The 25856-nt window shown below is 41.7% G+C and overlaps 2 protein-coding genes and 1 pseudogene across 2 annotated transcripts; 1 reads left to right on the forward strand and 2 right to left on the reverse strand.

The window, feature by feature from the left end:
- The first annotated feature begins 528 nt into the window (after nt 1-528).
- ptpn2b (protein tyrosine phosphatase non-receptor type 2b) lies at nt 529-15032 on the forward strand. The gene is made up of 10 exons (XM_070547496.1): nt 529-751; nt 1824-1914; nt 2033-2133; nt 3508-3606; nt 6708-6845; nt 6952-7161; nt 7301-7462; nt 10081-10289; nt 10365-10460; nt 14336-15032. Exons 1-10 carry the CDS (start codon nt 665-667, stop codon nt 14355-14357), a joined length of 1215 nt encoding a protein of 404 aa, XP_070403597.1. The 5' UTR covers nt 529-664; the 3' UTR covers nt 14358-15032.
- A 2271-nt stretch (nt 15033-17303) lies between these two features.
- LOC139064274 (proteasome assembly chaperone 2-like) lies at nt 17304-18096 on the reverse strand. The gene is made up of 3 exons (XM_070547497.1): nt 17956-18096; nt 17700-17858; nt 17304-17613 (listed from the first exon to the last, which is right to left on the reverse strand). The coding sequence occupies exons 1-3, from the start codon at nt 17959-17961 to the stop codon at nt 17536-17538; spliced, it is 243 nt and encodes an 80-aa protein (XP_070403598.1). The 5' UTR covers nt 17962-18096; the 3' UTR covers nt 17304-17535.
- On the reverse strand, nt 18090-19608 carry LOC139064273 (proteasome assembly chaperone 2-like; annotated as a pseudogene).
- Nucleotides 19609-25856: the final 6248 nt, after the last annotated feature.

A 25856-nucleotide genomic window follows, 5' to 3' on the forward strand; every position in this document is an offset into this window, starting at 1 on the left:
CCCTATTGGCCACTGAAGAGAATGAACAGTTTTTCACTCAAGCTAATAAACCACCCACAAAATGTACCAACCCTGAAAGAAAAGAAAGAAAACGATCTTCTATATAGCATCTCTGAAAATAAAAAATCATGACATCCAACACCTTTCTGCATTTAATAAAAATGTAAACATATGCGTTAAGTATATTTAATTTAACATTTTCATTGTTTTAGTTGTGTAGCCAAATGTTTTATTGAATTATCTGATCAATGGTCACATTTATTATTATTATTATTATTATTATTATTATTATTATTATTATCATTATTATCATTATTATTATTATTATTATTATTATTATTATGGGTGCGTTACAAGAGTTTTGTGTGTGTGTGTGTGTGTGTGTGTGTGTGTGTGTGTGTGTGTGTGTGTGTGTGTGTGTGTGTGTGTGTGTGTGTGTGTGTGTGTGTGCTGTTAGATTACTTTTTGGGACAGCCGTTGGAAGAGTTGTGCGCATGCGCTCCGTCAGGCGCATGCGCACGACTCACATCTCCAAATGACAACTGCAGTTAACTGACAAACACTCGGCACGAGTAGCTCGGTAGTGAGTCTCTGATTAAAAATTGTCAAACCTGAAAAAAGTAATGAGGTAGGTGGACAAAAATCGTAAAAAACGCATCCCTTGATGGAACAGACGGGCGCTGCCATTGGAAAAATGGACCAGGAGTTTGAAGATAGGGACTCAGGAGGCCGATGGCAGAAACTGTTCTTGGTAAGTCTGCTAACATGGTTAGCATAAAGCTAACTGTAATTAGAGCGGGCAGTTTATTTAACAGGCGAGCAGCTCGTCTTATTAGTTCGCTCGTCTCATCTTTTATTCCAGTTGTGTACTAAAATTGCCCACCACGGAAAGTTAATACTCGTAGTAACGTGTTACAAAAAGCTTAAACTCCTGCCATGGTTCAAGATCGATCATTTAAGATCCCTGTTTCACAAAGATCGCACGTGAACTTACTAATACTTGTATTAGTAGTTGTTAGATGCTGTGTGCAGGATTAATAAACGATTGTGGCTCAGATTAAAAGAACCCCGATAGCCGATCGTGCTTGTTTTTAATAGAGCACCTCAGAGTCGAATCAATCAAAACCTTGAATGGTTCAGTATTTAAAATGTGCATTTCTAGGTTAATGAATAGTTTGTTTACCCCTGTGAAGAATTAAAAACATTAATATTGAAGAGACCACAACACATTCTCACGTTGACATGAGTTCAGCAGCTATTCTGATTACGTAATCCTGTTTACACAACAGTCTATAAGCTCAGCTGGACCTCTTGTAGGCTGTATGTAACTAAATATTTATCTGTATGTCATGTGAAGGAAGCTTCATGATCGATGAACAGCTTTATAAAAAAGTCATGGTTTTTCCAGCTGAAACCACTACTTCTGTCTATGACGGCTCAGAAAATCAAATGGGAAAATGCTTCCTCAATTTGTCAGTAGAGTTCATCTTATAAGCCATGATCATGTCAAAGATGTGGAAGGGAAAAGAAAATTTCCCTTCAGTAAAAAAAAAAGAGGAGATTAGTTTTTTGAAGGTAGAAACTTTCCATAAGTTTATTTTTTTTTACATTCAGCATGATCTGCATTGAGCTCATGGTCTATAATGTTTACGGCTTAGAATAATCAGGAATCTAAACAATGTTGTTCAGAGTTCTCCTTCCTGGTGAATTACATATCTCTATTTAAGGTTGTAAACAGCCGATCAATGCAGCAACCAGTAATCTTAGAGGAGTTTTTGAGCATTTTGTGTCATCTTTTTGTCTTAAACCCTTCTCCTGTCCAGGAAATCCGAAATCAGTCCCACGAGTGTTCCTACAAAGTGGCAAAGTATCCAGAAAATCGTAACCGGAACAGATACAGAGATGTCAACCCATGTGGGTAAACATTTGCGTAAAGTCCAAACAGTTTACTTTGTGTGTGTTTCTTTAAATGCCTAACTACGCCTGTTAATTTACAACTCTTCCCAAAATACACCCCCCATGCTCCCTGCAGTCGATCACAGTCGGGTAAAGCTGGAGAACACGGAGAACGACTACATCAATGCAAGCCTGGTAGTGATGGAAGAAGCCCAGAGGACTTACATATTAACTCAGGCAAGTCCAGGCATTTTATTCCATTAATAACAATTAATTACATGATAAGATCATGTCAGCAGATTATACTTTTATTACAGATTTAAGGCTTTTACTGACTTTTTTTTATTAGCATTGGCATTTAAAAAAAATCTAATTTATTTTGAATTAGAGAGCCATAAATGTGTAACTAGGAGGTCTGTGATGAAGTTGGTGTCTAGTCATCCTCAAACAATGCAGCCTTGACATTCTCTTCCTGGCAGTTCCACCATCACTTGCACCCTAACTCATGTGACTCTCACATGTTGGTGGGATGAAATCACAGCTAAGGCTTGACATCAGCACCATTCATGCCTGAAAGTAGGGCGGATTGGGTCAATGACGTATCTGTGGTCCTGGCATATTTCCTAGTTATCTTAATTTTTGTAGTAGATGCTGGGTAGGCCTACCAGGAACTGCATGGAGTTTTTTTTTTTTCTTATTTGTCTGAGGAGCGTTCCATCTCAGTGGCCTTCTCCGAGTATCGGCCCTCCTTTACCTCTCTCGCCCATGGTGTACAACACGGTTTTGTGCTGGGGCTCCCATTGTTCTTCCTTTATTCGCTCCCTCTCCATCCTACCATCTGTACGACGTTGAACTGTACGCTTCTTTTGAGACGGCTGTTATGCACCTGCTTAGACGCTATTAAAAACTTACTGGGTGGGTGGGAACCTTCTACAGCTAAACGAAGTCAGACTCTCTTTGTCTTCTTGCTTCTCAAACCAAAATTCATATAAAATGAATCAGACTAAAGCAGAAACAAAACCAATTCAGCAGCATTGCTTTTTGCTCACCGACAAATTTTAAGATGCTAAATGTAATTTTAAATGTAAACAAACTATTTCACCGTTTAACAGCGTCTGCTAGACCCGTGCCACCGTTAGGTGTTTCGCCGGTGTGCTTTGGTACTTCTGAGTTGAGCCATCTGTGGTTTGTGGAGGTGTCTGAGACCAATTCCAGTCTTGAGAAACCAAAATGAAAAAGCTCATAATTTCAAGGTTTTTAATCATTTATTTTCTGTTCCTAAACAATTAGTTTTTCCTCTTATATTAATTTGCATTAGAATTTAAAGAACAAAGGTTGATTTTAGTAATTCTTTCACACAGAGTTGGTAAATACTTGATGTTGTGTTATTTTTCATGTTTATTATGTTTCCTTGTGTAATCTTTATTATCTAAGTAACATTTTGACGTTTTAAAGCCTCATCAGATCCAGTTTTCTAAACTACATCATCAAACACGAGTGAAATCTCTGTGGCTGTAATGCAAAGTTAGACACCAAGCAGTTGGTAAACTCATTTATTCGGTGAGCTTTTTCTCCGCTTGATCACAGCGTTTGTGTGTATTTTGTCCACAGGGCCCTCTGAAGAACACCTGTGGTCACTTTTGGCTCATGATCTGGGAGCAGAAGACAAAGGCAGTCGTTATGCTCAACAGGGTCATAGAGAAAGGATCAGTAAGTACACCAACATAAAAAAACACCATATAAGCATACAGCACATATTCCGACTCTACAGAACAAGCACAGGTGTTTTAGTGAGGGTGGTGTTCCACGTAGAAGTTCTGCTTTTTCTGGAGACGATCACCAGTGCAGGTGTAGCCGTAGGAAACACACCTGAGTTGTAACTGAAAATACCTGCTGGGAAATAAGTTTTTATGTTGGATAAAACACTCTGAGCAGTTGAACCATGATTGCATTTTCAGATGATGCATCATGATGGCAACTTAAGAACCGAGTGAGGTCATAATCTTTATTATTAGAGCATTATTCTTACACTTTTAAAGTAACGCTAAATACGTTTTCCATTTCTTCCTCCTACTGGTTGAAAGCGGAATTAATGCTGTCCAAAACAAGCATACTTTAGCTAGTGCTAACAACAAGCTAATGCTAACATGAGCCAACTTACAATCACTAAGTGAAAAGATCCACACTGTTGGACAAAAAGTGTATTACTCACAAGTCCAGTAGCAACAAAGCCAGGTCATCATCAGTCTGTGATTTTATAGCCTCCTTTAGCTCCCTCAAACGAGTGTAGGCCGCGCCGATGTTCACTCTGGTTTTAGCTCTTTGCTTCACCTTCAAAGACATTCCTCTCTTACTTTTATTTCCAGTCACCACCAAGATGCCAACTGGAGAAGCAAAATTCTTCTTTTTGTGCTCTTAATTGACGGTTGGCAAACTGAAAAATTAAACTAACTGCTAGCCTTCATATTCACTTCTGGCGCAGTTAACAACTTGTGCCGCAAAGCAGGCAGAAATCTCCCATTAATGTTCCCATCTGAACCACAAATCTATTAAAGGTGTGGTTCACTCGTTTAATCAATACATTCTCAGTGGTCTCTTGTAAGTTGTAATCTGGGTACAAACATTCCTGGTGCCCGTTTCAGGATCTAGAAGATTGCCAGATGAGAGGAGAGTTTGAGACAGCAGAATTTGGATTCTTGCTTTCTGATATTCGGACATCTCTCCTTTGATTGGATAACAGCAACATGACTCTACCACTGACTCATCTCCACAAAAAAACACAAGCCTGGAGGAGTTCTGTCGTGTGGCGGAGTTGCTAATGCTAATGGTTAGCTTCTGATAGTCAAAATGTTCTCTGCAGTTTCCTGGACCTTAACCACCAACAGCCTTCCCCATCGTGAGTCAAGACGGGTGAATCCATGAATTTTAAGTGACAGTGTGACGTAGATCTGTCAGGATGTCTAATCCTAGAGTTTCACCGTCTATTTTCTGTCAGAAGCTAATGCAGGAGATAGATGTAGGAGACTATTTTCATGTTAAGCCTGCATGAAAAACTCAGTGACCCGTTAAGCCTGATTTATGCTTCTCCGTCTGCGTCAGTGCGGAGACACGCAACGCCATTATCCGTCCTTGCGTAGGGCTCCGGCAGGCACCAAGTACGTACGGAGTCGAGCCCACTTTTTTAAACATCCGTCAAACGAGACGGATTACGCAAGCTTGTGATTGGTCAGGACGCCGCTGTTGTTGTAGAGAGCTGAGGATAACTAGACACAGACACGGAGAAGCTTGAAGAATACCTCGCGAAAAAACTCTAAAAATATGAACGTTTAATTCTCCCGTGACTGGAGGAGTGAAAAGATGCACAGCAAGCGTTTTATTTGTGGACGGAAATTACAGGAAACGTGGGTGTAGAGGTGGCGAGCGCATGAAGAGGTGGAGGAGAATGAGAGACAAATAGGTCCGTGTTAAAAGTCTCTTATATACACAAAAAACACAATATAAACACACAATCTTGGACCGATACATGACAGGATACCACAGAACAGCACTACGCCCTCTGTGGTCCTGCCGGGGAATTGCTTTGCAACACTCTCCAGGAGACGGAGAAGTATGAGAGCAAAACGCTTCCGTCAATCCGTGCGTGTCTGTCCCTTGCGGAGCTGACGGAGAAGCATAAACCAGGCTTTAGAATCAGAAACAATCATCAAAAATGGTTTTTCCGTGAACCACAGCTTCAAGTGCATTTTCTAACCAGCAGAGGACCGTCCAGTGTGAAGTTGCTCAAGAACCACTGCAAACAATTTGAAAACAATAACTTGGTGTGCAAAAACACATTTTCACAGTTCTTTCACCAGCTCTATGTTCTTATTACCTAACTTATCCATCAGCAGCGCTACGTTTATTCTCTGTGGTAATCAACCCTCTTTTACATAATCACAACATGATCTGATGAAGCCCAGTTTGCTGCAGCTTTGGCTTCTCCTTGTGGGGGGTGGGTGTTTTATTTATTTATTTATTTATTTATTTATTTGTGATGAAACTTGATGATAATAGAGGAGGCCACTAAAGGATGTCTCTGACTTTTCTTGCCCACAGGATCCAGCATTTATTTGGCTGCCCTTTAAAAAAAGCTTAGATTACAGAATTCATACTAAATTCTTTATTTTTGATAGGAGGAAACATAAATTTAAACTAGTATGTATTAAAAAACATGTCTATAATGGATGTGTTGTTTGCAGAATAACTGGAATGGGATGTTTTGACAACGTGCTCACAGATGTAAAGGATCTAGGATTAAAGTCAACCCCCTAACTCCTGTGATCCTGTGATGTGCAGATTAAACAGGCAGAGCAGCGGTTACCTCTCTCTCTCTCTCTCTCTCTCTCTCTCTCTCTGTCTCTCTCTCTCTCTCTCTCTCTGTCTCTCTCTGTCTCTCTCTCTCTCTCTCTCTCTCTGTCTCTCTCTCTCTCTCTCTCTCTGTCTCTCTCTGTCTCTCTCCCTCTCTCTCTCTCTCTCTCTCTCTCTCTCTCTCTCTCTCTCTCTCTCTCTCTCTCTCTCTCTCTCTCTCTCTCTCCCTCCCTCCAGCTGGAATGCATCCTGCTGGGTCATGAGATTCGCTCGCTGACTGTTTTCTTTGAAATTGAGATTAAAGAGCACCTAGTGTACAACCGTGTTTAACCAAATAAGGATGCTTTATGTCGGCCATCTGCTTCCACTGCAACAGTTACAGGAAGAACTGGAAAAAAATATCAACGCTTTAAAGAAAGTTTTTTTTTTTTTTTTTTTTTTTTTTTTTACTTCTGCTGTTACAGGAAAAGTGTGCCCAGTACTGGCCCACAGCGGAGGAGAGGGAGATGGCCTTCAGAGACACTGGTTTCTTGGTCGCATTGTTGTCAGAAGATACAAAGTCTTACTACACCACCAGAATACTGGAGCTGCAGAATCTTAACGTAGGCGATCGTGTTATTTTACTCCAAACTGTTACGTGGAAGCTTCATAGAAGTTGAAAGCTCTGATGAAAGGGACAGAATCACTTTTGTTTGTGTCCTTTCACAGACGGGAGAGAAGAGACAGATTTACCACTTCCATTACACCACATGGCCCGATTTTGGCGTTCCAGAATCCCCGGCATCCTTCCTGAACTTCCTCTTTAAAGTGCGGGAGTCGGGAGCGCTGGGGGTGGACCACGGCCCGACCGTGGTGCACTGCAGCGCTGGAATCGGACGCTCAGGGACGTTTTCATTAGTTGACACATGCCTTGTTCTCGTAAGAGCCTCCCTCGTTGTTTATTGTTAATGACTTAACAGTAACTGCACACTAACACTGTTGTGGTAAAGTTCCTGTGTTTAACCACGCTAGTAAACACAAGACGGACTTCTGAAGTGTTTTTTACTTTCTTGTCCAGATAGACAAAAGGAAAGACCCATCATCGGTGGACATCAAAAGCATCCTGTTGAAGATGAGGAAGTATCGCATGGGTCTGATCCAGACTTCAGACCAGCTGCGCTTCTCCTACATGGCGGTCTTTGAAGGAGCTAAGTTCATCATGGGAGACTCTTCTGTACAGGTAATTCACCGACATCCTGCCCTGGTTCCTAGAATAACAATGAAAAGTTGCTGGATTTGTCCTTTTTTGAAATTGTCTCAATATTTGTTAACATTGCCATCTTTGTTTGCAGCAATCTTTATGCTAGAGAATACGGTTGAGCGATTGGACGCTTTTATTGAACATCGAGGAAAGTCCGAAGTGTTTTTTATGACCATGACATATAGATGGGACTTAACATACGAATCCAGGTTAAATCTGTCTTTTTGCTACTCTTTCTATGTACAAATAAACATTATACATCTTTATAATGCTAGGATTCTTGCGATTCCAATGATGTATGCCATTCAAGGAATGGATAGAACTATAACAAACAAAGTGAACATTTTTGTCAACTCACTTTTTGTTAAGCTATTGCCTCGCTGTTCGAAGCCTCCTATCGTTGCCAGAATGTAGCCATCTCAAACCAAAATGGTCTTTTTACCCCTTCCACGGGTCTAATTAAAGCAGCAATCCAGAGTTTTCCCCCTTTTGGAATTACATATGATTTTTTTTTTTTACATGTGGTTCAGATGTGGTTCAGATGTGGTTTAGATGTGGTTTAGATGTGGTTCAGATGTGGTTCAGATGTGGTTTAGATGTGGTTCAGATGTGGTTCAGATGTGGTTCAGATGTGGTTTAGATGTGGTGTGGCTGACCGAAAAATCTTTTCTTTAATGTTTTTTCTGAATATAATCTGTTTGGGATGCACGTTTTTCAAAATGTCTTTAACCAGTTAACGACGCCTCTTAACGGTTGATGGCCAGTTACAAACCAACCAGTTTCTTCATTTGCGGTTGCCCAGTAAAATTTTTCTGATGGCAGTGCTCTTGCACCCTCTAGTGGCATTACACCCAAGCGCAGCAGGACTTGAAGCAGTTAAACGGGCAAAATGTTTTAACCTGGTTACAACATTAACTGCAGGTAAACTGTTAACTACGTACATCTCTATAATTGGTCACTGAGTTTTCTATGCAGGCTGAACATGAAAAAATCTCCTGCATTAGCTTCTGTTAAGAAATAGACGGTGAAATTCTAGGATTAGAAAATCCTCACAGATCTATGTCACACTGTGAATATGCCTTCATGGCCTCGCCGTTGTTGACTCAAGAAGGGGAAGTCTGTTGTTGTTTTTAACATACAAGCCATTGTCTTGGCTTGTAGTAGCTAACCGTTAGCATTAGCATCTTCACCACACAGCTGAAGCTCCTCCAGGCTTGTGTTTTTTGTGGCGAAATAACATCTGTGTTGCAAGTCAGTGGTACAGTCGTGTTGCTGTTGTCCAATCTGGGGCGAGATGTCCAAATATCAGGAAATAAGACTCCAAAACCTGTCGCCTGAAGCTCAGCTGTGATGTGGGCAACTTTTAAATTCCGGAACCCCGCCCCATCCTGAGTACGACTTACAAGAGCTAGAGGTGCGTGCTCACGAACGAGAGTTGTTGCTTCCAGCCACAATCACTGAAGTAGGGAGAGGGGATTCAGATGCACTACATTTTTCCGCCTCTAGATGGCGCCATCTGAGAAAAACCTTTTGATTTCTGCTTTGATGTCCTCCAATTAAATGGTCAAAGACAATTCCTACATCCACAATGTGACTTAAAACTCTTCTGAAAACATCTTCTGATGCTTTTCTTTCTCAACATAACCCCCGTTAGCATTCTCATGTTAGCGTCATACATTTGCTCATCTTACCTGGTCCGACAGGTGAAGCTACCCCCGCTGAGGCAACGCCTTCAAGTATTTGCTGATAGATCAGAAGTACTGCCCCATTCTCGTGTGCAGCTCGTTCAGGTCAGCGCAGTACGTTGTTGATCGACGCCGATGAATTTCAGACAACAAGGAAATCTGACAGGACGCCTTGCGGTTTGCTGATTAGGATTGCTTGTGTAGCCCTTCTTATCTCAGGAATTACTTGAGTGGGCTCTGGGTTCTAACAACTTGTTCTATATCCTTTAATTACCCCTCAGGTAATATACTTTTGGACCTACACACTCTTTTACTGAGACACAAACTCAGTTATTATTTATCACCAGGTAGAATGTGAACACAACAAACCCCCAACAGGCAGAGCAGCGGTTACCTCTCTCTCTCTCTCTCTCTCTCTCTCTCTCTCTCTCTCTCTCTCTCTCTGTCTCTGTCTCTGTCTCTCTTCTCTCTTCTCTCTCTCTCTCTCTCTCTCTCTCTCTCTCTCTCTCTCTGACCTCCCCTTTCGCCATTACGTTCCCTTCCAAGACTCTCCCAAGGAAATTACACTTCTCACATGTACCTCTAACAAACAAAATAAAACGCATACATGCACTCATATCTTGAACATACTTTTCTACGATTAACATTTTTAATAACACAACTATTATTTGTGAACTTTAATTTATCAAAATATTAATAAACTTTTACTTTCTAAACCTTTGTAATACCTCTCATTTATCCGGGCTACACTTGTGATTGTTGAATTGTTTCAACACCCCCCCCCCCCCCACACACACACACACACACACACCCCACCACCAAATCATTTGTTGGACTGACCAATCTTGTTTGGAAAATTTTCACACATGGCCCGAGCGAAGCCATGTTTAACCAGACTCCTGTTGCCTCTAGAACCAATGGCGAGAATTGTCTAAAGAAGACCAGGAGCCATCTTCAGGGTCTCCGCCGTCAACCCAGCCTCAGGCCAGGTGTCCGCCTGAGCGATGCAACGGCAGCCAGAGAGGAGCCCAACCGGATGAGGGAAGAGAATACCGACAGGACGGCAAAGTACCCGCACAGTCGTCCTGCAAGGAGCAGGAGCTGGACGGCAGCGCGACACAGTCAGTAAAACAAACAGCTGCTGTTTTATTTCTAGGAAGACGTTCGTTAACTCGATTTTCCATCTTTTGTTGCAGAAAACGACGCAGAGAAGACAGTATCTCAAAATCCAGCACAATTAAGGCAACTCAAAGCAAGTCGCGGTTGAATGACTCAGAGAGGAAAAGAAAAAGGTGATTACATCTTTTTTTGGTCAAAGCCGCTGCTAATTTCTCACACGTTAGGTTGTAAAAACCACACACACCCATCAAAATCAGCCCTGATGCAGACAAGCTCCCACATTTACAGCTCTTCTGTTTGCTTTAAAAGACAGAAAATCTGAATTTATCTCGTAAAACCTTTTAAGAAGAAAGCTAGTTTTTACTTTTTTTATTGAGATCCACATCTAAAGAAATGCAGACAGGTGTTTTCCCAACAGACATCCTTCTGTTGTTCTGTAAAGGCATACAGTTAGACCCGGTGAAGCATTTGTCTCTGATGACATCGCAGCTTCTGTCACTTCTCAGAACTCAACCTTTTTTGTGTGACGTGTTGTTCCAGTAATACAACAGAAAGAGCATCATTTCTGATGAGGTGTCACTCTCCTATTGTGGTTTTCCTGGACAGTCTGGGGTGCATTTGCTGCACATGACAGGAGCTGGCCTGTCTGGTGGGTGAGGGGGGGTGGGTGGCGGCGTGTCTTAGCCCCCCCTCTGGGGCAGCCACAACCACGGAGAGCACGTTTAGAGGAGGAAGTTTACCCACAGCTTGTAAAAAGAAGCTCTACTTGTGTACCTGGAGGTGTGTGTGTGTGTGTGTGTGTGTGTGTTTCTGTTGGAGAATTCTTATTTAATTATTTTTATAAATTTGCTTGGCTCTCTGTGGTTTGGAGTTGTTGTTTTGGCTGCACTTCAGCATGGTGTGTGTGTGTGCGTGTGCGTGCGTGCGTGAAAAATAGCCTGAAACTGAAATGTCAGGCTTAGCTGCAACAATGCAAGATGCAAATGAACGTGGTGCGTTTTACATTTATCTTCATTTTGTGGCTGAATCTTTTTTTTTAAATCTGCGCATAAAGGGTTAGAGTCGACGCCCAAGACTCTAGATGTAACCTCTCTGGGTGTTTTCGGTTGGAAAGTGATGCAGCGAAGTCAGAACATTAGCACTTAGCGATGACTTCCAGGTGAGACAAGTGGATGACAAATGTGCTGCACGTGGCCACGTTTTTGCTAGCTTTCAGAGCCGTTGTGAGGATTCGGTTTCCCTCCAGAGTCTGAGCATGTTAGTTTTCTCAGCCTGAACCACATCTGTTGCATCCAAGAGCAGATCTGGAAGAGGGTTTGTTTTTAAGACCTACTAAATATGTTCATGGTGGTGTTTGCAGTGGGTTACCACACCTGGTTTGTGTTTTAAAAAGCCTCAGCTACCGGTAAAAGTATGTATTTGGTCTGTATTCGTCTACAACCCCCCAAGGCACTTCACAACACAATCAGTCATTCACACGCTGGTTGGGATGAGCTACGATGTAGCCACAGCTGCCCTGGGGCGCTCTGACAGAGGCGTAGGGATGGGTACCGAATTTGTTACTTTTTAAGGTACCGACCGAATTCCACAGCACCAACTGAGCACCGATTCACTTCATTTGAAACGGTGCCTCGTTTCGGTACCCGTCCTTCATAACGAGAACTTGCTTTACTTTACTAAATGCGGGTGATTGGGTGAAGATGAAACCAGCGACAACGATCTAAGTGTGAGGCATCATCGTTTTAATCTGCTCCAGCAGCTAAATAAACTGTTTAAGATATCGTTAGCTTGATATGTTAGCTTCCATTGCCACCAATGTTATCAGCTAATGGTGCGTTCGCTTTCTCCTCGGAAATTCTAACTTCCCAGTAGGAAAAATCAAATGAAAAAGGACGGCAAAAGGAATGAAGATACACAGTAAATTTAGTTCACAGTAAAGATGTTTGCTTCATTTTAATTATCAACTTTTAAAACTACAAGGACGATGTTAAAATACAAACTGTTGTATGTTATTTATCGTGATATTTATCAAATATGTTTATAAATTGAGAAAAATATATATTTAATTATAAAAGAGGATTAATAATATTAAACACTCAAAAGTATCGAAAATTGGTACCGTTAAGTACCGGTATCGATTCCTAGGTACCGGGAATTAGTACCGGATCGATTCAAATGTCAAAGGTACCCATCCCTAGAGGCGAAGCTGCTGAGCACAGGCGCCACCGGTCCCTCTGACCACCACCAGCAGGCAACCTGGGTTAAGTGTCTTGCCCAAAGACAGCAGCAGCTTTCTCTGGTCGGAGCCGGGCTCAAACCTGCAACCTTCCGATTACTACACAACCCGCTCTACCTCCTGAGCTACTGCTGTCACTAACAGTCACAAGTGACAGACAGTGTAGGTACCAGATGTGCTCGGGGTGCCAGATCGGCATGGGAACTTGCACCTGTCAATGACGTCCTCCTACGGCAACACCACTTGGACAAATTACATTGTGCCCTATTTTTTTGGCCAGCTATGCACTAAAATCAATGGGACTTGATCAGCAAAATGGCTCTGAAAGCAACTCGGATGTGAATTTTTGCACGTAATTATATAATTAACACATTTGTGATTTTTATGTTCGCTTCATTAGTTCTTCTGTTACCTGTTCAATAGTCCTTTGCACCATCTGCCCACATGAATTTGACTACATAGATCATTTTATTTATTTACTCTGTGCAGTGTAGGTTATGTATTGGAGATACAAAGGTAATGTTACGTGCTTCCTATGAAGAACTCCAACCCCTGGCACATCTGGCTGCCGGAGCACTTACTGCCAACGTAACCTCCGTATGGCGTTTTAGACTTTTATTGTGAAGGACCTAATGAATTTCTTTGAGCATGGTTATGTTGTTTCTTTTATTAATCAATCAAAAAATACTTAAAACAAACAAAACATAGTTTAAGAGGCGTGAAAAAATGTTTTTTCCAAATTTGCAATTGCAGCTTTAACAGGAAGTATTTTTCTTTTTAAAATAACAAAATGAAAATTCTGAGGGGGGGGGGGAATTACTTAGTCCTTTTTTTCCAGAATATATAGTAGCCGCTTAGAAATTAAGAATATGTTTTTGGATATTATGATTTAAATCCTAAGGTATGTCCTCAATGATATCTTCCCTGTTGCTGTTTAGTCCCAGAAATCGGACTCTGCAGAGGACAATCAGTGCTTTGCCTCCTCCTCCTCCTCCTCCTACCAGCACAGCTGCACTCACTTGGGCTGATCACCTCCTGAGCAGCATAAAAGGGAGAGCTGTCGGCAGGAGAGAGACTGGATCTGTGCCAGTTCTCTCATGTGCTCCAATTGTTTGTTGTAATGGCTTTTAAACGGGTTTTAGTTGTTTGAGCTTTAGTGAAGCTTAACAACTTTTAGAGGTCTTTAACAGATGAGGGACCAGAGTGCTGGTTTCCACTTGGCTCCCAAACTTGTGTGTAAGTCAGTGGACTTTGTGTGTGAATGTTTGGGAGCGTTCGGACGTCTGTTTTAAACGAAACCCACGGCCATTTTAACAGTGTGATTTAAGTACTTTACGATTTGGAGCTTTTTGACATTTTAAAATCCTTTTAATCAAATCATTGTTTATAGTTTTATCACCTGAAACGCATGCCTCTGTGTTACTCCCTGTCCTTCTCCTTATTCACCAGTAGAGGGCGTAACACCTATAATACTTTATAAACACTGAATGATCTAAAAAAGGACTTCCTGACCAACAACACGTGCAGGTGTGCAGAAAGCGAGAGATTTGGTGCCGTCTCTGATCCATTTTTGATGTAACCTTTTTAATGTGACTGCTGCTTTTGCTGCTTCATCAAATAAGATCTTGTTTTATAAACTCAAGTCCCGTTGAACCAATTAGAAATCCTTCCTCCGTAAATTGTTGATTTATTCCAAATATCGGACAAATTTATTGTTTTGTAACAAATTCATTTCATTTTGAGCTCTGAGAAAAGAGAAGATGTCATCTTTAACGCAACTCGATTTCTGATTGTAAATTTTCTCTCTTGCAGGACGAAAACCAGCGACTGCTGACCAGCGCCACCTGCAGGGAACTCCAGCTCTCCCCCAGCCCGTTTGCTCTTCCTCTTTGCTTTTATTTTTTTAAGCTTTTCTTTTTTGGTCCAGCCAAGTAATAATTTTATCTGCTGCCGTCTGTCACCTCGGATCCTCCTGGACCTTTCTGAAGCGTTTACAGCAGAAACTTTGACATTCTTTGAAGATAAACAGCTTTATGATCCACAAACACACCATGCCTCCATTAACACTGCTCAGTACGTTTTTATTTTAGTGCATCCTCATATTTCTGACAAGACTGAAAATCAGGACTGTGCATTACCAACTCGTGATGCTGTTCATATGTATTTTTGGAAAACTTTGTTTTTCTTTAAAAGCAAAAGAAATGTTCTATTTTTTATAAGAGTCTACTTGAAGTTTTTCAGGATATATGGGGCTGCTATAACGATGAGCACCGCCTCTATTCATAAGTAATACGGCTTAAATAGTTTCCAGGGTGTACATAGTACTCTTCTTCTTTTTAAAAAAAAATGTGTATTAAAGATATTTTTGCTTGTAAAAAAGAAAATAAAAGAGCTTATGTTACTGATCTAAATACGTCAGGAAACTTGTGACTTGCTTTGAAGTTAATTTGTCTTCATTTTTATGTTTTTTAGAGTGTAATCTCCAAATAAAAAGCAAAGTTGGATTTTATTCACTGGTTTCCTCCTCGTAAATGCAGTTAGGATATTCCTTTCCCATAACTGGAACACGGAGACCAAAACAATGATGCCATCGGACGAGGAAAACCACAAACTTGGCGAGTGGTGTAGTAACTGAATGAAGGTCGTCCTGTTGGTTGAGGAAAGGAATCAGATTATAGATTTAGAGGCTGGACTACCAGGAATGCATGATGGCTTCCAGCCAAACACTTCCACTTAAAAGGGCGGAGCCTCGATCCAGCAGGAGTAAAACTAAATCTATTACTTTGAACAAACGTTATGAGAAAAAAAATACCAGAGACAGCAGAAGAGTGGATTCCTGTGATGTTGGCACATCCAAATAAGCAGAAGAAAGGGAATTATTCAGGAACATGTAACATCTAAACACCTTCCATCCATTTTCGGCTGCTTATCCTGGGTCGGGTCGCAGGGGCAGTAGCCTAAGCAGGGAGGCCCACACTTCCCTCTCCCCAGCCACTTGAACCAGCTCTTCCGAGGGAATCCCAAGGACCAGTTGTGAGACATAAGACTCTCCAGGGTGTCCTGGGTCTTCCTCTAAGCCTTCTCCTGGTTGGACGTGCCCGGAAAACCTCACTAGGGAGGCATCCTGACTAGATGCCCGAGCAACCTCAACTGGCTCCTCTCAATGAGAAGGAGCAGCAGATGACCGAGCTTCTCACCCTAAGGGGAGAGCCCAGCCATCCTGCGGAGAAAACGCACGCTCCAGCTTTGCATCCCATACCAATTTATTTATAAAGCACCATTTCCAAATAGCATGGCAGCTAACCAAAGTGCGGTACATAAAAGAGCCAAATGCTTGAACAAATACACGAAACACAATGAAAGCATGAGAATCAGGTAAAATACATAAAAGCATAGCATAAATAATCAAGGATAAAAATTCCTAAAAACAATAGAATAAGAGAACAGTTAACAGCACTATCAAAAATAAAAATAATGCGACGAATGATAAAAACAATTTGAAATGGCACAAATAAAACCAAAGAAGCTACAAGATGGTGCGAGGTGTTAAAGTGAGCTACTGGATCGTAAAAACTAAAGTAGGAAAAATAAACCCAGTGCTTGATTCTCATGTAGGGTCATGGAGGGAAGGCAATACTGAAAATGTGTGTTTTAAGGGCTGACTTGAATCTGCTGACAGAGGGAGGCAAATGCACACGGACCCTCACTCGTGAACAAGACCCTGAGGTACTTCAACTCCTCCACCTGGGGCAGGACCTCATCCCTGACCCGGAGAAGGCTTTCTACCCTGTTCCGACTCAAGACCATGGTCTCGGATTTAGAGGAGCTGATTCTCATCCCAGCTGCTTCAATGAGAGCCAGCAGGACCACACCATCTGCAAAAATCAGAGATTCAGGCCCTGTCCACACGTAGCCGGGGATCTGCCAAAACGTAGATATTGTTCTACGTTTTGGCCTGTCATCCACACGAAAACGGAGTTTTTTCACACGAAAACGGATCTTTTTAAAACCTCCGGCCAAAGTGAAGATCTGCTTTCCCTCCGTTTTGGGTGTCTGCGTGTGGACGGACAAAACCGGAGTTTTAAGGTCCGCAACGTCACTTTTCGCGACAAAAAATGCTGACATCACGTGTGCGACCTGTGTTTACACTAGCCGACAGCATGGATGCCCTCAGAGCTGCGCTCGCTTTATCAATTGTCCAAGTGCTTTTTGCTTGTTTGTTTTTGCAAGCGGAATTACTGCTCCTTGCGGAAGACCAAAGACGAAGGAAGAGGTTAAGAACAGGGGAAGTACTGCCGCCTACAGGTCTGGCATGTCCTTACAACGTATTTATCCGGGTACGTGTGGACAGAGTTTTTTAAAACGAGGTGGTGTGGATGCAAGTTTTTGGAGGGGCGGATATTCGTTTTTAAAAAAAACCCGGCTACGTGTGGACTAGGCCTTAATCCATGGGCCACCAAAACAGATCCCTTCCACACCGTGGCTGCGCCTAGAAATCCTGTCCATAAAAAATATGAACACAATTGGTGAAAAAGGGCAGCCTTGGTTGAGTCCAACTCTCACCAAAAACGAGCTCGACTTACTGCCGGCAATGCGGACCAAGCTCTGACAACGGTCATACAGGGACCTAACAGCCCGTATCAGAGGGCCTGGTACCCCATACTCCTGGAGTACCTCCCCACAGAGGGCCCCCCGAGGGACGGAGTCGAATGCCATCTCCAAATCCACAAACACATGTAGATTGGTTGGGCAAACTCCCACGCACCCTCCAGGACCCTCCTAAGGGTACAGAGCTGGTCCAGTGTTCCACGGCCTCCTGAATCCGAGGCTCGACAATCCGCCGGACCCTCCTCTCCAAAACCCCGGAATAGACTTTACCAGGGAGGCTCAGAAGTGTGATCCCTCTGTAGTTGGAACTCACTCTGCGGTCCCTTCTTTTTAAATTACAAGCATAAAAAAATATTCTCGCAAATCTGAGTCAGTATATTTAGGATCAAAGAAGGAAAAGCAAATCAGAGCAGGGCAGGAGGAATGCCGGTTCCAAACGGGAGGTTCCAGGAAGTCGGGATCTTCCACTTACACTCTGGGCCCTGGAAGGAGGATCAGATGATTGTTGGGAATTCCAAATCTGATTGAGTCTAAATGAAAAGGCCCTTTGTGAAATCTGTAGCTTTACATGAGATTGCTGACATTTACTGGAGTGTCCAGCAGATGGAACCAAAGGTGGCTGACCAAAGCGAAGGTGGCTGGGATGTTGTCCCCCTTCTGAACAGAAGAGCAGCAGCACAGCCAGTGGGAGGTCCTCGGCTAAACAGCTACACACACGACCGGACATCTGATCGGGAACAGAGAAAAGAAAGAAAAATGCTACATTTTGTAATCCTGGGAAAGAATTTTGCAAATGTGAAAAGAAAACACAAAACCATGAAAACCTGCATGGAAAAAGTTTGGTTGAGTGTGTCCTAAGAGCCTAAAATCCCCAACATGATCACAAAAAATGACAAATGTCAAACCCTGATATCTCCCTCTCCATCTTTACAGAAACAAATGTATTAAACATCTCCTCAGGTTTTATTTTATTTCTCGTTTCTGTTCCTTCCTGTCGGAGTAAAGCCCTTTAGTGATGCCTCCTCCCGGGATGCACAGTCTTAGCTTTGCATCCGTGTCCTTCATCTCCCTCCAGCCGAGCGTCCGCGCTCAGCTTCAGCAGGGACGGGGTTGTCAGATACCTCAAGGGAGTCCTAAACAGGCACATTTCATTCATCAGCACTTAGAAAAGACTTTAAACAGCTGAGGTGGACAAAAACATGGACGATGCTGATGTTTACCCATGCAGCTGCTGGTCATCCCTCTGGTAGGCGTGGCTGCTGGAGAGGACAACAGTCCTGGAGAAGCCGCTGGATTTGATCCAGGAACGAGCATCTGACGGAACTTCTTAGACCTTCTCCACAGTGAAAATAACATTTATAGGACATTATCCAGCTAATGTTATAAAAACTTGCTGAAAAAATAAAAAACGATTTACCTGAATAATCGGCACGCTACCCTCTGCGGGACAGTGCAGCCCCTCGCCGTCCTTTTTGCAGCTATTGTGTGGGTTGTTGTTCCCGACCATCGGGTTCAGGCAGCCTGTGTGGAAGTAACTCACTCTGCTCAGAGTTGAGAGTGGAAACGACGAGGTCGACAGCCAGCTGACCCACATTACCCAAAGCTACTGCAGGCTAGGGAGAGAAATAACAAAAGTGAATCAACATTTCGACCATGCTGCTTTTATTCTCTCAGAACAGAAATGGTACCCTTGTACTACAATGAAAGTACACTTAGAGTACAGTACTTTTACCTCATCCCAATGTTTTTATAGACTTTTCTTTCACATCTTATCAAAATGTTATAAAATAATGTCACACATGTATTTGGTCAACAGTTTTAAACAATACAGTTCTTTATGTTATGACTACATTTGTTTTGTCTGGACAAAATAACTACAAATGAATCCTTTAATACGAATAACAAATACTAAATGCATGCTCTAGCACTTAAAGTGATGATGTGATTTTTAACAAACCAAGGGAAATATTTTTTGGGTACTTTAGATGTTTTCCTATGCAATTAATAGTTACAATTCAACTCCCGTGTTTAAAATCTGGCTTTTTAAAATTTTAATTTTAAGCAATCAGGTAAAAAAAAAAATTACTGAAAATAAGCTTTAAAGAAGCAAAGTACAATCAATCAGATGCAACTCCTACCTAAAAAGACATTAGCAAACATTTTAATTAGCATTATTTTACCACTACTCATATTAATTCAATTTGTGACACCAAATTTCTATATAATTAGCAGTAAAAATGCTGATTATAAAGCAAAAGTACAAGATTAACTATCACGCCACACTGACCATGACGAGGGTGAAACATTTGAAGGCGAGCGGTGAGTTTTGTGAAGAGATAAACATTCTGCTATTTAGTAGGAAATCACTTTAAATCAGAAAAATACGCAACGAAAAGCAGCTAAATTGAATAAAATGTGAATCTGTGGACAGCTTTCACAGAAAGTTTCACGCTTTCTGATCGTAACAATTTTTTGGATGGTTGATGGTGCCGGACTAAAATCAAACAGTAAAGCTTGAGTTAAAAAATAAAAATATTAAATTTGATTGTATGTTCTTACTCTTGTTACTGTTTATGTTATATGATGGTAATGAACATTAAGGCATATTTATATTACTGATATATGCTTTGCATTTTAATCAGGCAAATATGCGGGCGGAACAATAGCTCGTGAGAGAATGAGTGGAAAAAATTAAATAAAAATATTAATCGTGATTACAATTCATTCATTTATATAATAGTCATATACCTTACTAAACGTTTTTTGTTTGTTTTTGTTTTAAAAGAATGATAAAACGTGTGTGTGTGTGTGTGTGTGTGTGTGTGTGTGGGTGTGTGTGTGTGAGAGAGAGAGTGTGTGTGTATTGGGGATACATCTCCCTCAGCAAATGCGCTGTTACGAAGTAATGAAGAAGACCGTGAGAAAAAAAAAGAAGACCGTGAGAACCATAGATACGTCATCCTCATCCTTCATTGCTGTCACGTGGTACAGAAGGGGGGGGGGCAGTGACGGTCGTTGTGACGTCATCGCGGGTCACGTGGGACATAAAGGGTACAGTGATGTTCTTTGTGACGTCATAGCTGGTCACTATAACATTTGGAGTCAGTTCAGTTTAGCACTGCACACAGGAGCGTCGAGTCCCAGAAGATTACTTATCTCAGAGTTTGACAAGAGCTTTGAAAATGTCGACAGAGTTTAAAATAACAGAAGGAGTAGCAATTATAAGCGAGTCTACAGTTTACCAAGTTTTGAAAACCTCAAATGTGGATAACCATGCGGTTTTAGCACGTTGCAGAGTGGAAGAAACAGGCGATTTATTTGATTTGAAATGCATTCCAAAAAAATATCTTTGGAATTACAAACAAGAAGCAAAGGTACTCCATTATCTCAAAGATCGGTTTGCTGGAGAAAGGAACTTTGTCAAGATCCTTGATATGTTTGGCTTCCATGATTGGTTTTGCTTTGTCTTTGAAAAGTTAGACATGACATTATCTGATTTTGTGAAAAGCAGAACTAATGAACGCCTTAGCACCAAAGAAATCAAAGCGATTGCACGGCAAATGTTTACTGCCTTAACTGATCTAGAGAACGTTGGCATCGTTCATATGAATATAAAGGCAGAAAATATTATAATCCAAGATGAATTTGAGCCGTTTAAGGTGAAACTAACTGGATTTGGTGAGGCTGGAAAAACATCAAAGCTTTCACAGATGGCTATACCAAAGAACTGTGGATATGGAGCGCCTGAAATCTTTTTACAGTGTCAACTGGATGAAAAAGTGGCAATGTGGAGTTTAGGAATGACACTAGCACAAATATTTCTTGGATTTCCGTTTTACCCAACGTGCTGTGACTATGAGTACATGAGAATTATTGTCAATGTGAACGGTAAGCCTCACAGAAAGTACCTTGATCAGGGCCAATGTACGGACCATTTTTTTACACCGGATTCAGACTGGAGTCTTCAAACCCCAGAGGAGTACTCACGGAAGACAGGAAGACAAGTTTGTCCTTGCAACTCCTTTCACGATAGCTTAAATTCGCTTCGTTGCTTACTTTTTGAAGTGGATGCAGAAGAAAATTATTATGATGATTTCGAGGAAGTTATAGCTTTTATAGATTTGCTTGAGAAAATGATTGCTTTGAATCCTGAAGACAGACTATCCCCAGCTGAGGCTCTGAACCATAGGTTTGTCAGAGAGGACTTCTCTCCTACGACCAGTAGCAGTGAAACCTCACAATGTGACCTGGGCACACCAAACAATGTTTCAGGTGAAGAAATAAATAGCACAGAGGAAGCTTTTATCATGCATGAAGGGTGTACTTTTGGATTGGACAATGAATATTACCTTGAGGAAATTCTTGCATCAGGGTTTTTTGGAGCAGTTGCAAAGTGCCAAAAAGTTGGAACGGAAGAGAATCTGGCAGTAAAAATATTCACTGTTGAAACCAGAGAGTTTGGTGAGCAAGAAGTGGAGATTTTGCAGGCTATCAGTAGTCTTGACCCAGACAAAAGTAACATAATAAGGTTTATTGAGAGTTTCACCTACAAAGGTTTCTTTTTTATTATCCTGGAGCTGTTGGATGCAGATTTATTTAGATTTCTAAGTGAGCGGGGCTGTGAACCTCTGACTCTGGCTGAAATTAGACCCATTGCAAAACAAATGTTTGTCACCCTCAAAGCTCTCAAAAATATTGGAATTACACATGCAAACATTAAACCAGATAATTTAATGCTGGTTAATCATGATTCACAGCCCTTAAAGGTGAAGCTAATAGATTTTGGGTTGGCCTATAGGACAGCTGACTTACCTCGGGTCTCACTAGTGCAGGTTCGCAAGTTCAGGGCACCAGAGGTTCATTTCGGTCTTCCATTCGATGAAGGAATAGACATGTGGTCCCTTGGCTGTACATTGCTATCAATATTTCAGTGTCAGGACCTGTTTACACCATGTGCATATGAAAATGTCAGGAGGATTATAAAGCTCTGCGGTTTGCCTGATAAAGGTTTGCTAGATAAGGGTTGGAGAGTCAGACTCTTCTTCACGGAGCTCCACAGTGGGTCTGACGTTTCTTGGAGGTTCAACACGAAGGAGGAATACGAACAGACCACAGGAGAAATACTCGAAACCTATGATGAGTCTTTTGAGTCTCTGAATGACTTACTGAACTGCGTATCAGAAGAAGAGAATCCCACAGAATTTCAAGACCTCCTATCTTTTCTAGACCTCATTAAAAAAATTCTAGTGGTGAATCCGGCCGAGAGAATCCTGCCAGAAGATGCGTTGCAACACCCTTTCATCACGATGGAGCACCTTTCGGGTACGAACTCTTATGTGACCGAGTCGCGGAAAATATTGGAATTAAGCCAACTCACTAACCTGGATAGTGATACAGCGATGACTAATGATGAGTCAGATTTAGACCAGACAGAATCAAAAGATGAAGCGAAAATATCAGAGTTTAAATCAGAGAAAGACAGAATCCTATCAGATGATGCAAAAAGCGATCTAGTCACAAAAACAGAGAATCTTTCTTGTACTGGTTTAAGGTCTCGTGTGACCGAGGGAGATGAAATACCAGCAGGAAACCAGCTTTCTAAGTTCAGTCCAGAGGTAGACGAAGACAAGACAGACTTAGACTGTACAGAATCAGAAGATGAAATGGAAACACCTACTTTAATATTAGAGGAAGGGGTTCAAATTATCCACCAATCAGATATTTACAGAATCGAGGAAATTGTTGGACATGGATGTTTTGGGACAGTTGTCAAGTGCAGTATAAATGGAACAGATGAGATGGTAGCTGTTAAAATAATTAGAAAAGAAATGCACAACGCAGCTCTGGAAGAAATACGTGTGTACAGTCACCTCAAAAGTCTAGGCTCTAATGAACACAACATCGTCAAATTTATTAAGTCTTTTGTATACATGGACTGCTTTTGCCTAGTTTTTGAACTTTATCATTCAACGCTGTTTGACTTAATGAAAAAACAGAATTGGAGAGGCTTGAGAGTGGATGAAATCAGACCTATCGCTCAGCAAATGTTGGTCACTCTCAGGGGCCTGAAAAGCACTGGTGTTGTCCATTCAGACATTAAACCGGATAATATCATGCTGGTAAATAATGAGTCGCAGCCGTTTCAGGTGAAGTTAATTGATTTTGGGTTGGCTTTTGGAACATCTAACTTAACTCACTTTAAAAAAGTGCAGGCTCGTGGTTTCAGAGCCCCAGAGGTTTATCTGGGACTTCCATATGATGAAAGTATAGACATGTGGGGTCTTGGCTGTACATTAGCGTTTATGTACCTAGCCAAAAATTTGTTCCCAGGAAATGATTACCAAGTAATCAGTTTGATTGTAAAGTGCTGTGGAATGCCTGATAAAGATGCACTTGACAAAAGTACGCACGTCAGAAATTTTTTCATTCTAGAGGAGAGCGAGCCAGAACCTTATTGGAGATTAAAAACCAATACAGAATATGAAAGAGACACAGGAACGTTGTGTTCTCCGTTGCATGAATTCTATGAGAATTTACACTCTCTGGATGATTTTGTGAAAATGACAGAAGATGAAAGCCTAGCTGGACTAAAAGATTTAAAGGCCTTTATAGACCTTCTTAAGAAGATGCTAGCGGTGAATCCAGCTGACAGAATCATCCCAGACGATGCATTAAAACACCCTTTCATAACAATGGAGCATCTTCCGATTTCTAGTCTAAAGTCTCGTGTGAACACCAATTGTGGTACAGAGGGAAACAAAGGTGAGTCGGCCTTGAACGTGACAGAATCAGAATGTGAAACGGAAACATCAACCTTAAATTTAGAGAGAGGGGAAAAGATCATTAACGAATCAGATGTTTACCTAATTGAGGACGTACTTGAATGGGAGTCAGGTGGACAATTTGTCAAGTGCAGAAAAGAGGGAAGTGATAAGTTAGTAGAGATGAAAGTGTTTAGAAAACAATACTACTTGACAGCAATCAAAGAGGTCAATTCATATGACAGCCCCAGTTATTATAACTCACGCAAAAGGATGACATGTGTTGACTGTTTTATCTGTAAGGACTGTTTTTGCATTGTTTTGGAATAGTAAGAGGTGTAGCCTCCAGAAATAGTCAGTTTTTTATCTACAGTTTGACCTCTCCAGTAGGGATGTGAATCCCAGAGCAACTCACGATTTGATTCGATTCCGATTCTCGGGGTGCCGATTTGTTTCAGAATCGATTCTCGATTTAAATCGATTCACAATCAATAGTAACAAAGTGTCAGTTCCAGGATTAACTACTTTGTTGTGAAAGTTAGTTAAAGCTATGGGAAATTTTTTATTTTACTTTAAAGTGGTCATGCTAAAAAAAGGCTAATTTACAAGGTAAAATAAAGTGGTTTATTTTATATTTATATTTTATTTACTGTAAACAGAAACAGTCTTTTGACCAAAAGGCAACATTTATTTTTGCTTACCTTGTAAAATTCAACATATAAAAATATAATCTTTAGTTACGTAACAGTAGCTTTGAAAGTAATAGTCAAATACTTTTAAGTATGTGTAGAAACAAGTTTAACATTTGAGTCCTCAACCTATTTAAAAAAAAGTGCCTCAGATTTCTTACAAAGGAAAACGTTTTCTGTCATTTATAAATAACTTCAAATTGTCACGTTGAGAGGATGGTTTGGACCCAAAATGCAGTAACCCAGGATGACACGAGGCTGAAGTGGATATGAAGTAAAAATCCTTTTATTTAGGAGGCTGGGCGTAAATCCAAAGCAAACGCTGGCAAAAGGCAAAACAGAAGCTCTTTTATGAGCAAGCTCAGGGGAACACTTGAGATGGACAAAAACAACACTGACAACGACAGTGAAATAACAAACACAGAGTGACAAGACAGGGCTTAAATAGACTAGGAAGATGAGAGGGAGACGAATTGCAGGTGTGTGGGGACAGGGACCAGGTGAATACAATTGCTAAATCAGGGAGGAGGAAGAAAACACTGGTGGGAAAACACACTAAATACTGAAAGGCTGTAACAAAGGAAAATGACCTAAGAGAAAAAACAAAAGACCAGAAGGCATGAACCATAACTAATATTCTAAGGGGAAACTGACACTAAAGGAAAACACTACAGAAAGAAACTACAGGGGCGTGGGTAAGAGGGGGCCAAGAGAGCACAGGACCTGGGAGAGGAAAGTCTGAGGGGGGGAAATCTAGAGGGCAAATGGGGAACACCAGGAGACACATGAGGAAGACGCAGACATGACACATGAGGGCGCTAGAAGATACAAAAGGAGCACCTAGAGAGGATGGAGAAACACCAGAAGGCACATGAAGGAAGGGGCAGACGCAGACCATGACAGTACCCCCCCCCCCCCCAAGGGGCGGATACCAGACACCCAAACAAGAACAAACAACAACAAGCACAAGACAAGACACAGGACATGAAAAACCCAGAGGGAGGGAGCGGAGGGAACCAACAAACACAACCCAAAAAGGGCGGGCGAGAGGGGAACAGTAGACCCCGGGAGGCCAGCGACAGGGAACCAGGAGGCGGGACCAGAGAAGTCCAGGGGACCGGTGACCAGATAAGCCTAGGAGGCCGGCGACGGGGAACCAGGAGGCGGGACCAAGGAAGCCTAGGAGGCCAGCGACGGGGAACCAGGAGGCGGGACCAGGGAAGCCTGGGGGGTCGGCGACAGGGAACCAGGAGGCGGGACCAAGGAAGCCCAGGA

Source organism: Nothobranchius furzeri, chromosome 19 (genome assembly GCF_043380555.1).
Source record: "Nothobranchius furzeri strain GRZ-AD chromosome 19, NfurGRZ-RIMD1, whole genome shotgun sequence".
Classification (NCBI taxonomy): Eukaryota; Metazoa; Chordata; class Actinopteri; order Cyprinodontiformes; family Nothobranchiidae; genus Nothobranchius; species Nothobranchius furzeri.

What these genes read in the sequence shown, in the direction of transcription:
- ptpn2b (XM_070547496.1), top strand. Translation starts at nt 665, where the DNA reads ATGGAACAGACGGGCGCTGCCATTGGAAAAATGGACCAGGAGTTTGAA. An exon ending in TGGAGCTGCAGAATCTTAAC is followed by an intron (nt 6,846 to 6,951) that starts GTAGGCGATCGT and finishes GTCCTTTCACAG; the next exon opens with ACGGGAGAGAAGAGACAGAT. An exon ending in TCAGAGAGGAAAAGAAAAAG is followed by an intron (nt 10,461 to 14,335) that starts GTGATTACATCT and finishes TCTCTCTTGCAG; the next exon opens with GACGAAAACCAGCGACTGCT.
- LOC139064274 (XM_070547497.1), bottom strand. An exon ending in GTAAATGTCAGCAATCTCAT is followed by an intron (nt 17,614 to 17,699) that starts GTAAAGCTACAG and finishes TCCTCCTTCCAG; the next exon opens with GGCCCAGAGTGTAAGTGGAA.